This window comes from Corylus avellana, chromosome 1, assembly GCF_965113065.1.
Source record: "Corylus avellana chromosome 1, dhCorAvel1.hap1.2, whole genome shotgun sequence".
In the NCBI taxonomy this organism is placed as follows: Eukaryota; Viridiplantae; Streptophyta; class Magnoliopsida; order Fagales; family Betulaceae; genus Corylus; species Corylus avellana.
In genome coordinates, this window is record NC_142490.1 from 40,014,459 (window position 1) to 40,030,841 (window position 16,383).

At 36.7% G+C, this 16,383-nt stretch overlaps 1 protein-coding gene, 1 long non-coding RNA gene and 1 pseudogene across 2 annotated transcripts; 2 read left to right on the forward strand and 1 right to left on the reverse strand.

The window, feature by feature from the left end:
• Positions 1 to 349: 349 nt before the first annotated feature.
• LOC132169821 (tyrosyl-DNA phosphodiesterase 1-like) lies at positions 350 to 6,196 on the forward strand (annotated as a pseudogene).
• A 1,394-nt stretch (positions 6,197 to 7,590) lies between these two features.
• LOC148589829 (uncharacterized) lies at positions 7,591 to 8,573 on the forward strand. Its single transcript, XR_015912655.1, has 3 exons — positions 7,591 to 7,644; positions 7,731 to 7,821; positions 8,058 to 8,573. It is a non-coding gene; the product is annotated as an uncharacterized LOC148589829 (long non-coding RNA).
• A 2,227-nt stretch (positions 8,574 to 10,800) lies between these two features.
• Positions 10,801 to 12,505, reverse strand: LOC148589830 (protein LYK5-like). The gene is made up of 2 exons (XM_088515333.1): positions 12,392 to 12,505; positions 10,801 to 11,604 (listed from the first exon to the last, which is right to left on the reverse strand). Exons 1-2 carry the CDS (start codon positions 12,503 to 12,505, stop codon positions 10,801 to 10,803), a joined length of 918 nt encoding a protein of 305 aa, XP_088371459.1.
• Positions 12,506 to 16,383: the final 3,878 nt, after the last annotated feature.

Sequence of the window (16,383 nt, forward strand, 5' to 3'; positions counted from 1 at the left end):
AAGAATTATAACGAATCTTGACAAATTAATGTAAATATGAGAAGTTAATAAACAAAAATTTCTTTCTTTCAAATAAAATTTGAATTTTTAATTCAAGATTGATACCAAATTTTCCTTAACTATCCTTGAATGTGCATAATAATTGCTCAACGTTTAAATAACCTAAACAATAAAGTTATATTATTTGAATTTCATTAAACTCTAAGTCAATAGTAATTAATGCTAAAAATAAAAAATGGTGCGTTTTGGTATTGGCTAATTAAGGATTTGTATTTAAATCACCTAAATTCTCGTGAAAACGCATTCAATTTTGTTTTGATTAAATGTGAGTCGTTGATGCCGATGCGTGATGGGATATGCACAAACTCAAAAGGCAATAATCTTATGTCCCGCATGTCCATCAAAGCACAAAGATCCAACGATTTCTTTTAATCATCAACTAATTAAGATCTTTTATTTTACAGTTCGGATCAATCATTGGGCGACGTGGAGCGTAAGTGCACGTGGAGAAACTCACAGTTAATAATTTCTCTGTGCCTAACGATAACGCTTACCAAGGCCAAAAATGCAATGTTGATTTTTAATATGAGCCGTTAGATTATTTTCTGTTTAATCTGACCCGTTGGTGAAGGGAAAATGGGATCCAGCTGTAGGCCACCTCATGCTCTGCAAATTTTATGGTGCTTTAAATAACCATGAGCTCAATCTTATAGATTTGATCCAACGATTTAAGTTAACTTTTAAAATTGATTATCATAATTAACGCTCAGGATCACAACATCCACTTATTTAAGCTATATATGGCCATATTGAATCATTAATATTGTTTGACTCTTGCGTTTATGGGCAAAGAATGTGTCTTCCTTTTTTATCTTGAATTTCATTAAACACATTACCTTAAGAAATTGAATTAAACAAAATAAATACAAATTTAATGTATTTTTATATTTCAAATATTATTTGATATTAAGTTATAATATGTAAATATGAGAATGCTAATAAACAAAAAATTCCTTCTTTAAAATAAATTTTTTATTTTTAATTGAAGATTTATTACCAAATTTTTCTTAACTATCCTTAAATGTGTATAATAATTGCTCAACATTTAAATAACCTAAACATAAAATTATAATATTCTTGAATTGCATTAAACACATTACCTTGAAAATTACATTAATTAAAATAAATAATAATTTCATAGATAAATATTAGTTGAACCCACTCTCTTTTATTTTATTTTTTGAATTCTTTTTTCTTTTCTCTTAGTAAGAATTAATATTATGTTAAATTGTTAATGACAACAGTAGGAATTTACAAATATAATATGTTAGTCATATAATTAATTAAATCGTATATGATATTGCTGAAAAAGATCAGAGCAAGATATTGATTTGATTTAGGAGTACTGTTGATTTGCAGAGATTTTTGAATATTTAAATCGTTTAGTTGAACTTAATTTTCAGGATCTGGCTTGCCCTTTCAGGATTCGGAGAAGGCGTTTAAGCCTTGCCCTTTCATATTAAATTAACATAAATTTTGGAGAAATCTTTGTTTAAGCCTTGCCCTTTTAGGATCCGACTTTTGTGTAGTCACTACAAGAAACTGACTCATTAGGGGCGACTTATTAGGGGCGACTTTATAGTCGCCCCTAATACTCAACTATTAGGGGCGACTTTTAAAAGTCGCCCCTAATAGTCAATTATTAGCGTCCACATAAAAGTGGACGCTAATAATGGGTCGAAAGGTTGACTATTAGCGTCCACTTTACAGTGGACGCTAATAAGTCAACCCTAATATACACGCGGGAATTATTAAAGGGGCGCGAAAAACTTAAGGGGCCAAGAAAAAACTTTTAGCGTCCACAATAGTCGACCCTGATAGTACACCAATAGCGTCCACTTCAGTGGACGCTAAAAGCTTAAAAAAAAAAAAAAAAAAAAAAAAAAAAGATCAATAGGGTCGACTCTCAAAGTCGACCCTAATACTTAAGTATTAGGGTTGACACAGTCGACCCTAAAGGGTACGTAGAAAAAATTAAAAAAAAAATTAAAAATTAAAATTGATGAGCAATAGTGTCCACTAAAAGTGGACGCTAAAGACGCATCATTAGGGTCGACTTTGAAAGTCGACCCTAATGGGTAACTATTAGGGGCGACTTTATCGCCCCTAAAGAGTAGGTAAAAAACAATTAAAAAAAATAAAAAATTAAAATTGATGAGCAATAGCGTTCACTAAAAGTGGACGCTAAAGACGCATCATTAGGGTCGACTTTCAAAGTCGACCCTAATGGGTAACTATTAGGGGCGACTTTATCGCCCCTAAAGAGTAGGTAAAAAACAATTAAAAAAAATTAAAAATTAAAATTGATGAGCAATAGCGTCCACTAAAAGTGGACGCTAAAGACGCATCATTAGGGTCGACTTCCTAATGGGTAATTATTAGGGGCGACTTTATCGCCCCTAAAGAGTAGGTAAAAAACAATTAAAAAAAATAAAAAATTAAAATTGATGAGCAATAGCGTCCACTAAAAGTGGACGCTAAAGACGCATCATTAGGGTCGACTTTCTAATGGGTAACTATTAGGGGCGACTTTATCGCCCCTAAAGAGTAGGTAAAAAACAATTAAAAAAAATAAAAAATTAAAATTGATGAGCAATAGCGTCCACTAAAAGTGGACGCTAAAGACGCATCATTAGGGTCGACTTTGAAAGTCGACCCTAATGCTTAACTATTAGGGGCGACTTTATCGCCCCTAAAGAGTAGGTAAAAAACAATTAAAAAAAATTAAAAATTAAAATTGATGAGTAATAGCGTCCACTAAAAGTGGACGCTGAAGATGCATCATTAGGGTCGACTTTCTATGTCGACCCTAATGCTTAACTATTAGGGGCGACTTTATCGCCCCTAAAGAGTAGGTAAAAAAAATTTAAAAAAAATTAAAAATTAAAATTGATGAGCAATAGCGTCCACTAAAAGTGGAGGCTGAAGATGCATCATTAGGGTCGACTTTGAAAGTCGACCCTAATGCGTAACTATTAGGGGCGACTTTATCGCCCCTAAAGAGTAGGTAAAAAAAAAAAAAAAAATTAAAATTAAAATTGATGAGATGTGCTTGAATCTTCTGTTGCTGCGATCGATCGCACCCAAGGTGCGATTGATCGTAGTAACAGAACGTTCAAACCCAATATTCGAGTACTAAAATTGTTTATGCATCATTAGGGTCGACTTTCCTAATGGGTAAGTAGGTAAAAAACAATTAAAAAAAATTAAAAATTAAAATTGATGAGCAATAGCGTCCACTAAAAGTGGACGCTGAAGATCCATCATTAGGGTCGACTTTGAAAGTCGACCCTAATGCTTAACTATTAGGGGCGACTTTATCGCCCCTAAAGAGTAGGTAAAAAAATTTTTTAAAAAAATTAAAAATTAAAATTGATGAGCAATAGCGTCCATTAAAAGTGGACGCTGAAGACGCATCATTAGGGTCGACTTTGAAAGTCGACCCTAATGCGTAACTATTAGGGGCGACTTTATCGCCCCTAAAGAGTAGGTAAAAAAAATTAAAAAAAAAAAAAAATTAAAATTTATGACCCAAAAATTAGGAAACTTTACTAATTATGACCCAAAAAATTAATTTTTTTTTTTCAATCAATTTTGACTTAAAAAAAAAAAAAACTAATATAATTGTTTTAATAAGTTCAAATAAAAAAAATTAAAAAGTGGACAATCAGCGTCAACATTATAGGTTGACGCTAATAGTATGGTTATCAGCGTCGACTAAGTCGACGCTGATAAAAAAATGTCAGTTTCGTACAAATTAGAAGGCGGGATCCATTGGCGCGGCGGATGAAATTTTTGGAAATTTTTTTTTTTGTATCTCCCCCTTTTTTCTTCTTCGCCTCTCTAACCCATTCTTCTCATGTTATCCCCTGCCTTCTGCAATTCTGCACAATACCAGGAGAGAGAGCTAGAGCGAGAGAGAGAGAGATCGACACAAGAGAGAGAGAGAGAGAGTGACGGACAAACGAAGATTGACAGATGAGACCGCGAGAGAGAGAGATGTGATTCAAAGTTGCAGACGCACAACCATGTATTTTCTCCCTCTAGTTGCAGACGCACAGCCAGGTTCTCTCTCATTCGGTCCTCTTTCTCGTTCTCCTCTCTCTCTCCATTTTGTTTTCTTAGGTTTTATTCAATTTTTTTACGTTAATCACAGACCTGATATATATCTCTTTGTCTCTCTCACTAATGAACATTTGTCTTTCGTTTTTATTTTTGTAGATTGGATTTTTGGTTCCTCTTACTCAAAATCTAGAGGAAGACACATCAATCCCAAAGCTCACTCTCTCCGAAGGCCCAAATGTCATCGGCCGCAACAGTGTCCCTGCGACCGACAAGAGGCTCAGCCGCAAGCACCTCACTCTAACCGCTTCCGCCGATGGCTCGGTCAACTTGTTTGTGGTGACTCACTAATCCATTTACGTTTTGCTTGTAGAGAATTATATATGGGGTTTTGTTTCAATTGTTTGACTGATTTCTTAGAGTGGGAATTGTAGGAGGGTACGAATCCCATTGTGGTTAATTCCGGGAATAAAAGAAGGAAGCTTTGCTCTCGAAAAAGCGCTTCCATTGTTAACGGTACTATCATAGAGCTAATTCCGGGGCATCATTTTGTGTCTGAATTGTACAGGATGGGGTGGAAAAGAAGAGCCTGGGAAAAGGAGAGAGTAGTGAGAAGGCTATCCAACGTTTTCAGGTCCCTAATGATAAGTTACCTTGGACCTTTCGCCTTTTGCAAGTGAAAGGGCTGCCGGCTTGGGCGAACACCTCTTGTGTTTCTATAAGGGATGTGATTCAGGTAACAATATTGTAAAATCTGCAAAGGCGTTTTCTGCCTGCTTTAATCTGTAAACTTAGTATGTAGTTTTTTTTCAGTCGAGAGTTTTCTGATGTAAATTGATGGTGTTTGTATCACTTTCAAAGAAATAAAGGATTGCCTATAACACTATCATACAAATTGTAGGAGATATGGAGCCACAGAGTTGGCTGATTGTTAAATTGGTTATTTTTTTTTGTTTTGATTATTGAATCAGCTATTTCTTTGGTAGGGGGATGTTCTCATTGCTATCCTTTCAAATTACATGGTAGATATTGATTGGTTGTTACCTGGTGAGTCCTGTTCACTTTGGTTCATCCTTGGTTTACTTTTGTTTCCTCTGTTTGAGATAGACTGTCAACATCTTAGACTAACAAATCCTGTTGAGAAGTAGTTATTTTGAATCCATAAAATCAATGTAAATAATGCGTGCATGTGTGCACACACAAGCACTTCACCTATAATATCTGAAATCATTTTCCAATTCCCATGTCTAGGTTGCAATTTGAAAGAGCTGAAGATAAACTTATCTGCACATTGTTATTGTTTGTTTATATTACTCTTGAGTTAGGCATACAGATTGCTATAGTTATTTTTTTTTGGCCCTTGGTTACAGGGATAATACCTGGTAGTTTTATTCATGAGCAAGTGGTCTTTTTGCTAATGCTGTTTGTGGTTTTTTTTTTTTTTTAAATGGGTATTTGTTCTGCTTCTTTGGGTGGTTTTTCACTGCTCCTCAGATAGGTTTGCTACATGTGTTGCCTATATTACAAGTAATATTTGCACTTACATAATTTGTTCCTGTTATTGTTACGCTTCCACTGCATTTTTTACTCTCATTTGCTGTTTGTGTATTATTTTGTATCTAGATGCAGTTATGGGCTAATCTCATCAGCTATTTGATGATTGCATTTTTCTTGAATCCAATGCATACATTCCTTTATAAGTAATGCTTTCTTTTTCTTTTTCCTGTTGTAGCATGTCCAACACTTGCAAAAATCCCTCATGTGTTGGTCGTTCATGGGGAAGGTGATGGAACATTGGATCATATGAAGGTTTGCCCTTTTTTTTTTTCTTCCAATTAAATGCTAACCTCTGCTATACATAAAGGTTTAGATTGGGGGAAACAGATGCTTACTTAGTAACTCTGATATTTTCTAGAGAAATAAGCCTGCAAACTGGATTCTGCACAAACCGCCCCTGCCTATTTCATTTGGGACACACCATTCGAAGGCCATGCTTCTTGTCTATCCTCGGGGAGTGAGGATTATTATACATACTGCAAATCTAATTCTTAATGGATTAGATTTGCTAATCTAGTTTTCTATTTTTAAGAAAACTGGCACTGTATCCAATTCTTAATGGATTTTGCTAATTATCTTGTATTGTTGCAGTTCTCTTCTCTTGGTTCTTTGGATGAGAAGTGGCTGGCTGAGCTGGCTTCCTCGATGTCATCAGGCTTTGCTGAAGATAAAACTCCTCTTGGTCTTGGGCAACCACGTATTATATGGCCTACTGTGGAAGACGTCAGATGCTCTTTAGAGGTACTAACAAGTAGGTCATTCTTGCAGACCTTTTTACCATACCTTGCATTACATGCTAGGTATGGTTATCTTGCAAAACCTCTTCCAGGTTTTGGACATTCGCTGTAGTTGGGTATTTGGTAGACTCAGCAATCGTTGTAGACAGCTGATTTCATGCTTATATTGATGGACGCATAAGACTTACAGCCATTGTAAAGCCAATAGCCAACAGACTCAAACACCTTATGAACAGCCATTGTAAAGCCAATAGCCAACAGACTCAACACCTTATGAACATAAGGCTTGACTGTAGATGAATTCTAAGAATAACTGGTCATTGAAGTTTTTGTAATATTATAATAGAAGCATCTTTGACTTACCAAAAAAATAATAGAAGCATCTTGGATGCTGACACATAAATTTGTTCTATGATTTGTTAAAATTTTCCAGATGTCTTAAAGCCAACTGTACAGTTCTTACTTCAAAGGCGAGTAAGAATTTTTGAAATGCATAAAAAGCCTATTAATCATGCCCATTTTCCAATGAGTTGGGACTAATCAAGTAATTTTGAACTCACGAAAGATGTGTCAAGTTGACTTAAGTTGACAATTTCTTCTCAAGAAAATAATTACAATGTAGAAATTGATTAACTCCAAATTTTTTCATGTAAATTTTAGAGTACGCATACCATATTAGATTCTTCTATTTGTCCATTTCTATACATTCTGAGTGAATTCTGTTTTTGTTCTTTCTTTCTTTCTTCCCCAGGGTTATGCAGCTGGAAATGCCATTCCAAGTCCACTAAAGAATGTGGAGAAAGAATTCTTGAAGATCACTGGGCAAAGTGGAAGGCAAGCCACACTGGTCGCTCGTATGTATATCTCATCACTAGAGAGAGTTTGTACCTTAAATGCTAATTAAGGTTGTATATTTCGATTGGAAGTCTAATATCAAATTTAGTCAGTTGCTGAACGAACTTGTTGGCTTCTTGTTATTTCATAACCATTTAGGCATTTAGTGAAAAAATGGTAACCAGAGAAACTAATAATTTTTTTTGGTATTTGTTATCTTAGATGTGTTGTACCTTCTGACTCAGAAATTCACAATATTTAGTGTTCCTACTTTCTATTTTTTGTTTCTTTAATTATTTTTATTAATTATACTTAACAGTAATTCTTTTCAATATTCCAGTTGTGCAATGCCACATATAAAGACATTCGCATGGTATAATGATCAGAAATTCGCGTAAGAGTTCATATTATGCCTGTTGGTTGGGTCATTAAATTTTCATAGATTAAGCATGGACCTTGAACTTTACTCTTCCCCAACAGTTGGTTCTTGCTGACCTCATCAAATCTTAGCAAAGCTGCCTGGGGAGCCCTCCAGAAAAATAATTCTCAGTTGATGATCCGTTCTTATGAGGTATGTATATCAATATTTGCACCAACTGAAAGATGAGAATTAAGTTACAAAATGCAAGTTAGATAATGAAGTTTGAAGAACATAGTTTAAAAACTAACCTCAGATCCGTAGACTGTTTTTCTTTGGATTAATGGTTATATAATTTGCCCCTTTGACATTATTGAGTCTTTTCCTTATTGCTCCAACTGAAGGATTGACATTGTATTTCTACCATTTTCTGTGTGTTCTTATTTCAGCTGGGAGTGCTATTTTTACCATCTTCTATTGAAAGACACGGTTCTGGATTTTCTTGTACAAATAATGGGGATGTCGTGGAGGTAATGACTATATCCTGGCTTGTGAGTTCTTTGATCATCTGAGCATTGAATTCATTGTCCGACATTTAGAGTGTTTTGTCATTTTTTTTCCGAATGAACTGAAAGTTAGTTCATTCGGCTACAATTTCTTTTACGCATACAGGGCAGCTGTGGGAGAATTGCCTAACCCAAAACACTTAGCTTAGGTTATTGGAATAAAAACGTATTACCTAAACAGAATGAGATAACCATAATCTATGATTAACTCTCCATATTCTTTTTATTGTCTTTTCTCAAGTAAGCTACCGAATTGAACAAGGATGAAAGTTGGAAAAGATATCCTTACCGCCAAACATGCACATCATTTTTCGGTTTAATGGATCTCTTAAACCACCATATAATGATTATAAAATAGAGCCCAAAATGGATTCTAAGGCAGCCAAGATAAATCTAAGTTCCACGAATATATGAATTTGTTTCCTGGTTTTGCGATCGATCGCACTTGGAGTGTGATCGATCGCAAAATATAAAAAACCTACTGGTACTGCGATCCATCGCACACAATTGTGCGATTTCCAGTGCGATCGATCTCAAAATGTAGAAAACTTACTGACGTTGCGATCGATCGCACTTGGAGTGCGATCGATCGCAACGTCAGTAGGTTTTCTACATTTTGAGATCGAAAACCTACTGACGTTGCGATCGATCGCACTCCAAGTGCGATCGATCGCAGATTTTTTTTTTTTTGATTTTTTAGGACCATTAGGGTCGACTTTGTGGACCCTAATGGTTAACTATCAGCGTCCACTTTAATTTGGACGCTGATAGTCAATTTTTTTTTTTTCAATTTTTTTGGACCATTAGCGTCCACAAAAGTGGACGCTAATGGTTGACTATCAGCGTCGACTACTTCCATCATCTTTAGGGTCAAAACATTGCGCCTTTTAGAGTCGATAAAGTGGACGCTAAAAGTGATCATTAGGGTCAACTCTAAGTGGACGCTGATAGTTAATTTGCTTGAGAATTTTTTAGGACCATTAGGGTCGACAAAAGTCGACCCTAATGGTTAACTATCAGCGTCCACTTTGGTTTGGACGCTGATAGTTATTATTATTTTTTTTTAAAGGACCATTAGGGTCGACAAAGTGGACCCTAATGGTTAACTAAAAGTGGACGCTAATGCTTGACTATTAGGGTCGACTTTCGCTTCCGTTTACATCATCTTTAGGGTCAAAACATTGCGACTTTTAGGGGCGATAAAGTGGACGCTAAAAGTGATCATTAGGGTCGACTTTTAAGTGGACCCTGATAATCAGACATTTGATCATTAGGGTCGGACTATTAGCGTCGACACCTTTAGGGTCGAAAAGTCGACGCTGTTGGCAACAGCGTCCACTTTAGGACCTTTAGGGGCGACTTTGAGTCGCCCCTAAAGACCTAATTTCTTGTAGTGAGTAGTGAAAAACTACAGCACAGATGCAGTTGCCCAAAATGGTACCGTTTTGGGCAGTAAAAAAATAAGATTTCTAAAAAATAATAAACAAATCATTAAAAATTAAAATTTATAAACAAATCAATAAAACAAAAGGGTTGGCTCCAGAAATCAATAAAACAATATGGTAAATCAATAAAACAAAAAAGTAGATTGTGAGTCCTTGGGTGGAGGTAGCGAGAGGCACCTCCTTCGTAACGAAGAAAGTGAAGGAGGTTCGGCCACTCCATACCGGCCGTGGGGGGTGGCCGAGACAATGGGTTTGAACCCCTTTGTAATTTCTTTGTTGGCTTTGTTGAGGTTTGGAGATGCTTGACAACTTTTCAAGGTCTGGAATCAAAGTTTTCTGGAATTTGTTGGGTAAATCTGCTGAATCTGTGAACCCCGAAACAAAATCATCTTGATCATCTTGGTCAATCCAGCTGGGCTGTGGGTTGTTTCTCTGTCTTCTGCTGGTTAGGTCTTTTATCTGCCATCTGGTTCTTGTTTGGTTTTTGGGGTGGTCCGGCCACCCCAAAAACCAAACCCAATTTTTTTTTTCTTCTGCCCTTTTTGCCTTTTGGGGTGGCTGGACCACCCCCAATGGTCATGGGGTGGTTTGTCCACCCCAGACCGGCCATGCGAGGTGGCTGGAGCCTTTGGGGTTTTTTTTTTTTTTTTTTTGATTTTTTTAATTTTTTTAGTTTTTTATTTATTAATGTTTTATATTTTTTAATTTTTAATGATTTATTTATTATGTTTTTTAAAAAACTTAACGAGTGGGTGGGACCCACAATTATTTCCTTCCCAAAACTTAATGAGTGAGTGGGTTGGACTACTGCAGCGCTATGCGGTAGTGAAGCAGATCCGCCCTTTCAAAAAATAGTCTGCAGCTACTTACAAAAAATAAAAATAGGAAAAAATATAAAATGGCCCATCAAACTACCAGTTATTTGCAATTTAACCCCCTAATATTCAAAATGTAATAAAATAGCCCCTCAAACTATCAATCAGTTGCAATTTGGCCACTCCGTTAGTTAGTACTGTTAAAATGGACGGAAAATGTAAAATGACGTCGTTTTGTTGATATTAAGTTACTAAAATGCCTTTTTTGAAAAAAAAAATCAAATTAAAAAAAAAAAAAGCCCATTAAAAGTTGTCGTTTTGCTCTCAAAAAAATCCCTTGCACGACAATTATATTCCAGCAGTTTCTCATTTCGTCTTCTTCGTCAGAACCCTTCCAGGGAGAGAACAAATAATTGGCTTGGGTCCCTCCTTGTGAGAGTGGCCATGGTGGCGGCGACAGAATAACCAAAGCAGAAAAGCGGAGAGAAGAAGCAAAGCAGAAGCTCCAACGGCAACACCCACGAATACCCACCTTTTGTTGTTGTTGTTCCCGGACTCGGAGCCAGTGTTGATGGGGGTGGCTGGTGGTGGAAGAGGCGGTGGAGACGGAGAAACTGATTTGTGAATTAGAGCAGGCTTGGTCTTAAGGGGAACCAGAAAGGGGGTGAAAGGGAAAATGACAGTTTGGTTAGGCAGCTGGTTTGCGTCGAGTTCGCACTGCTTGTCCACGCGGAATAGTTGGGCAATAGAATAAATGTCGTCATCCCAGGTGATCGTATATGTGAGCAAGTAGTTGACTCCAGCAGCTGTCTGGTTTGGAGTCGGGCAAGCACACCTGAGGGGGACCTCCAGATTGAGCCCCATTGTCAGATTGCGGTCGCCGTAAGGGTTCTGGGCCATCAAGGCCTGGTAGGTGGTGACGAAGAAATAAGTATCGGACTTGCTGCTCAACTTGTAGGAGGTATTGTGCTGGTAGTAAGGACCAGAACATGAACAATTATTGATCGGGATGAGGATCTGGGTGTCTGCCGGAATGGTGTCGAAGCTGGATATGTTGTTGGCGTCGGCAACAAGGGAGAGTTCGGAGCCCAGGAGCAAGCCGATTGTTGCTGGAGAATTGTAAGGAGGATTGGATCTGAAGGTGAGGTAGGCTTGGCAGGAGGTTTGGATCTGAAGGTGCATAAGAATAAGTAAGATACCAGGGAGAGAACAAATAATTGGCTCCCATTATTCTCATTATTACATAATGGATAATCTCGAAACAGCAAGATCATATGTTATGCAATCTATCTGCCATTAGTATGACCAACTGATTTGGAACGTTCAAGCTCATCTATCTGGAAGGGTTCCTAACGTAGAAGACGAAGTGAGAAACTGCTGGACGGAAGTATGATATGTAGTCGTGCAAAGGATTTTTTTGAAAGCAAAACGACACTGTTTAGTGGGTTTTTTTTTTTTTTTTTTTTTTTTTTTTCTTCTAAAAATGGCATTTTAGTAACTTAACCTCAACAAAATGACGTCGTTTTGCATTTTTCATCTATTTTAATGGTGCTGACTAACGGAGTGGCCAAATTACAACTGATTGGTAGTTTGGGTGGCTACTTTATTACATTTTGAACATTAGGGGGCTAAATTACAAATGACTGGTAGTTTGGGAGGCCATTTTATATTTTTCCCATTAAAATAAAATAATAATAATGCTTGCCAGCTGTTAAGCATTATACCAATTATGCTTGCCAGCTGATTTCATCCACCATGCAATTAGCTCCACGTGTCCAACTTGATTGAATAAGCTGCAGACCTATTTTCCCTTCCTTCCTTTCTCTTTTCGGAAACCAGACTCTTGTCGCAAACCAGACGTACGTCAATCTCCTCCTTCTTCCTTTCTTCTCGCCCTAGTTCCATCTCTTAGCTAGTTAGGATTAACTCCTCAGATTAAACTCTACCAAAGAAACACCTTACCCCAAAATGGACGGCGTTTTTTTGGCAAACGCGGATCCAGTGACAGCGTTTCATTTAAAAACGCCGCCATTGCTGGCCCATTATCGGCGGCCGCACAACACGCCGGCATATGATGTTTTAGACAGCGTTTCTATAAAACGCCGGAATTGGAAACGCTGGGAGAAAGTGTTTTTTTTGTACTGATTAGAAGTAATTGGAAGCTTCATATTTATGTGCTAGTTCACTTTACACTGTTTTCAAAGTTATGATGTAGCATGTCTTTTGTAAGTAATTAAACTTTGAAATTCCAATTCATTGTGAAGATGTAATTTATCTTTTTAAGCTTGCTAATGAATGAAAATCATGGTCTTGAGTTTACCTTAATTTTTGGATAACATGAACTTTTGCATAATGTTTATGGGTAACATTTTTGGAAAACTCTCATGAGACTTCACTTGTCCTCTAGGGAATTCATAGGGGTTTAAAAGGCTTGTTGCATATGCTAAATGCAATCGTACATCCCACGAAAGATGGATTTATCTTTTTGTTTTTTGTTTTTCTATTTAGTTTTTAGTTTTGTATTGCTAAAGGACTAGCAATATGTAAGTTTGTGGGTGTGTTAAATGCCAAAATATTCATATTTTAGCTCTTAACTTATATTTGTTAATCCTTTAGTTTTTATTAATTTATGTCATTTTAGTTCTTTTATGTGGTTTCTTTATTTTTATAGGCTTTTGGAAGAAAATGAAGCAATTTTGGAAGTTTCGGGCTTAAAAAGCTATTTTGGGAAAAGCTGGATGCTCTGGTAGTGCGATCGATCGCAGTGGAGCTGCGATCGAGCGCACTACAGGTGAAGACCAAGACGAGCGCAAGGCGTGCGCTCGTGCTCACAAGCAGTAGCCTCGATCGCACCTGCGATCGAGCGCCCAGCATAGAGGATCGATCGCAGTCCTGCGATCAATCGCACATGGGCTGCGATCGAGCGCACCCGTGCGTGAGGAGCAAGACAGCCGCCAACCTTTTTATGGAAAATGTTGATTTTAGTGTTTTGAGCTTTGTGAGAACTATGGCTCAAACCCTACATTTTTTTAGGGTTTCTAGAGTATTCCTAAGGCTTATAAATAGACTCTTCAACCTTTAGAATAAATACACAATTTCTAAGGAGAAGAATTGGAGCTCTTCAAGTTCAAGTTTCGGTTTATTCTTTCCCTTTTTATTTTATTTTATGAAGATGTTTAACATCAAACTCATGTGTAACTAATTTACTTAGTAGGACTAGATTGAATCCCTAATTATGTTTATTTAATATTTCAATATTGGCGCCTTTGTGATGATCATATCATGATATTTAACTTGATTAATTCATATTTTCATGAATTCCTCATATGTGTTTGCCTGATCAACATATGCATGTGGTATGGATTAGTTAGTTAAATCAATTTGGATGACCGAGTCTTGGGTTTAATAAAAGTAACAAAAGAAATCCTCACCGGGTTCTTGGGTTAATCAACATGGAAAACCAGGCCTATACACCCATGCCCTAGGTTCCGTGTGTTTGTCGATTTCCATAGAAACATGCTTTCTTAAAGAACAACTTAGTAGACACTCATGCTAAATCCTTTAAGAAAGAAAAGAGTTAGAATATACACCCATGCCTAACTCGTTGCTTAGTGAACTCTATAGCTTAAAAAGTATACACCCATGCCCTTAGGTGACAAACATTAGATATGCATAACATGATCAAAGCATTGACATATTGTTATATTATATAAGCATGATTAGTGGTGCATATTAAAACCCTACATTTTTATTATTATCAACTCAAAATCAATCTTTGTTTGTTTTACTTATGGGATTTATTTTACGCAAAATTTAGCGATCCTCGTGGGAATGATCTCGTGCTTGCACCATATACTACAATATTGATCTTGTACACTAGCGAGTAAAACGTACAATTATTTACCTATTAATTTAGGTAGATATTTGCACAACAAACATGTTAGGAAAACCTAACTTGTTTCGGATAGGTTCCAATTTAACTCCATGTAATTTGGTTTTCATTAGGAAAACCATTATGGGTCTCTTTTGCTTCACCACATGGCTAAGCTTCCGAACTGTCCAAAGGTTCCAAGCCCTCGGTAGTTCCAACTCATTAAATTCATCGCGGTTGGCGGGGCTACGTTGCAGCCTCCGCCAGCCCCTAACCAATTGTAGCATCTCCCTGTAAACATGTTTTTTGTCCCTTATGAGTTGGGCCAACATTCTTAACCTCCCCACTTAGTTCTCGTTTCTTCCCTACTCCATGTTTCAAAGTTAAGTTGGATTCATCTTTCTGTTCCTTCTCACCACGGGCTACCCTCCTCCACGTCACCATAGACTTATCCAATCCACCCACAACTTCATTCAATTTACTTCCACTACCCTTTTGAAAAACTTTGAGTGTTTTTTCTGCATCTGAAAAAAGAGGACCCATATATACATTCAATACCCCTGGGCTTGAAATTTTATCTCCTAAGCCCAAGCTCGTGTCCCCCATGCACTATAGCCCAAACACTAGGGACCATTGTGGCTAATCTGACACAGTAAAATCTTTCAGCTGATTTCCTTTTAAAGCCTACTTATTCCCTTCCATATTACTCATTCGTGTATCTCCAAATAAATGGATGGATTGACCTGCTCTTCAAGGCTCCCACTATCAACGCTCCCCTTTTCAACGCCTCCCATATTTATTGGTTTCTTATTTAGGCAAGTGAAAGAATGATTTTTGGACTCATGTGAGTTCTACAAAAATTTAATAGTAGATTCACCCATTCACTATACAGAGATATATAGTTGAAAGAATGATTTTTATCATTTCTAATAACTTAATAGTTGTCAAAAGAATGTTAAAGGCTTTAAGAAAAATAAAATGAGAGAAGGCAACATGTTACAAGGGCTTAGAAAAACAAATGACATACAATGTTTATTTTTCCTCTTTTTTATTTTCTTTTTCATTATCCTTAATATTTTGTATCTTGATTCTATCATTATTTTTGTATCTTTTATAATTTATATGTTATTTTTATCAGACACCGTTGACTTTAATTAGTTGGTTGCTATTATATATGAGTTTCGATCGCTTACCATCATTTTGCCAGATTCTATTGTTCCTCATTTTAATATTAATAGAAAAGATTTACAGAATAAAAATATTCCCAGTTATTGCTTGCGTTGGAGAATATGCTATATATGTTTTTAATGTAGCATGGCAGAGTGAAAAGTTGATACCACACATACTAAACTTCACAACTCTTCTACAAAACTTGAAAAAATATAGGAACTATAGGAAAAGTGAAGAAAAAAACTCCTTCGGAGTATTCTTATTGACAATAATGAGTAGCCTTTATTACAAAATAGCCTCTATTAAACTAATGACAAACTCGTTTGAGCGAACTTTCTATCAAATGATTAGTAGCAATCTCGCTCCACCGAGGGTGCAGCAAACATGAGGCAAACTTTCTATTTGATTGCCACTGCATCTTGCTTGGGCAATCATTGAACAACAGTCGAGTAAAAATCTTGCCACAATTTTTATTTTAAGTTGTTGAGGTTCAATAGTGCCGCTCGATCTGCTCACTTGGATGGCTCTTAAAACATGCCTTGCAGGGTGTGATTTCGAATGCCATAAAAGGATTTGGCTTCCCTCACTGGAAACCAATTAGTTTTTAGATGAGATAGTCAAAGGCCTAATCCAACAAATAATATCAGAGCTAGGGTCATGGGTTCGAGTTGTGAGAGCGTCATGTTGAGGGGGAGATTGTTGAGGTTCAATAAATGCCACTCTGCTCACTTGGACGGCTCTTAGAACATGCCTTACGAGGTGTGATTTCAAATGCCATAAAAGGATTTGGCTTCCCTTAATGGATACCAATTGGTTTTTAGATGAGATTGTCAAAGGCCCAATCGAACATAAGTGACTCTTGAGCAAACTCAAGGGAACTCTTGGGTGCTTTCAAAATCAAAGGCCAA

Coding starts and splice junctions, on each gene's coding strand:
- LOC148589830 (XM_088515333.1), bottom strand. CDS start 12,505: ATGCCGGCGTGTTGTGCGGCCGCCGATAATGGGCCAGCAATGGCGGCG. Junction 11,605..12,391: donor GCCGTCCATTTTGGGGTAAG/GTGTTTCTTTGG, acceptor ATGCACCTTCAG/ATCCAAACCTCCTGCCAAGC.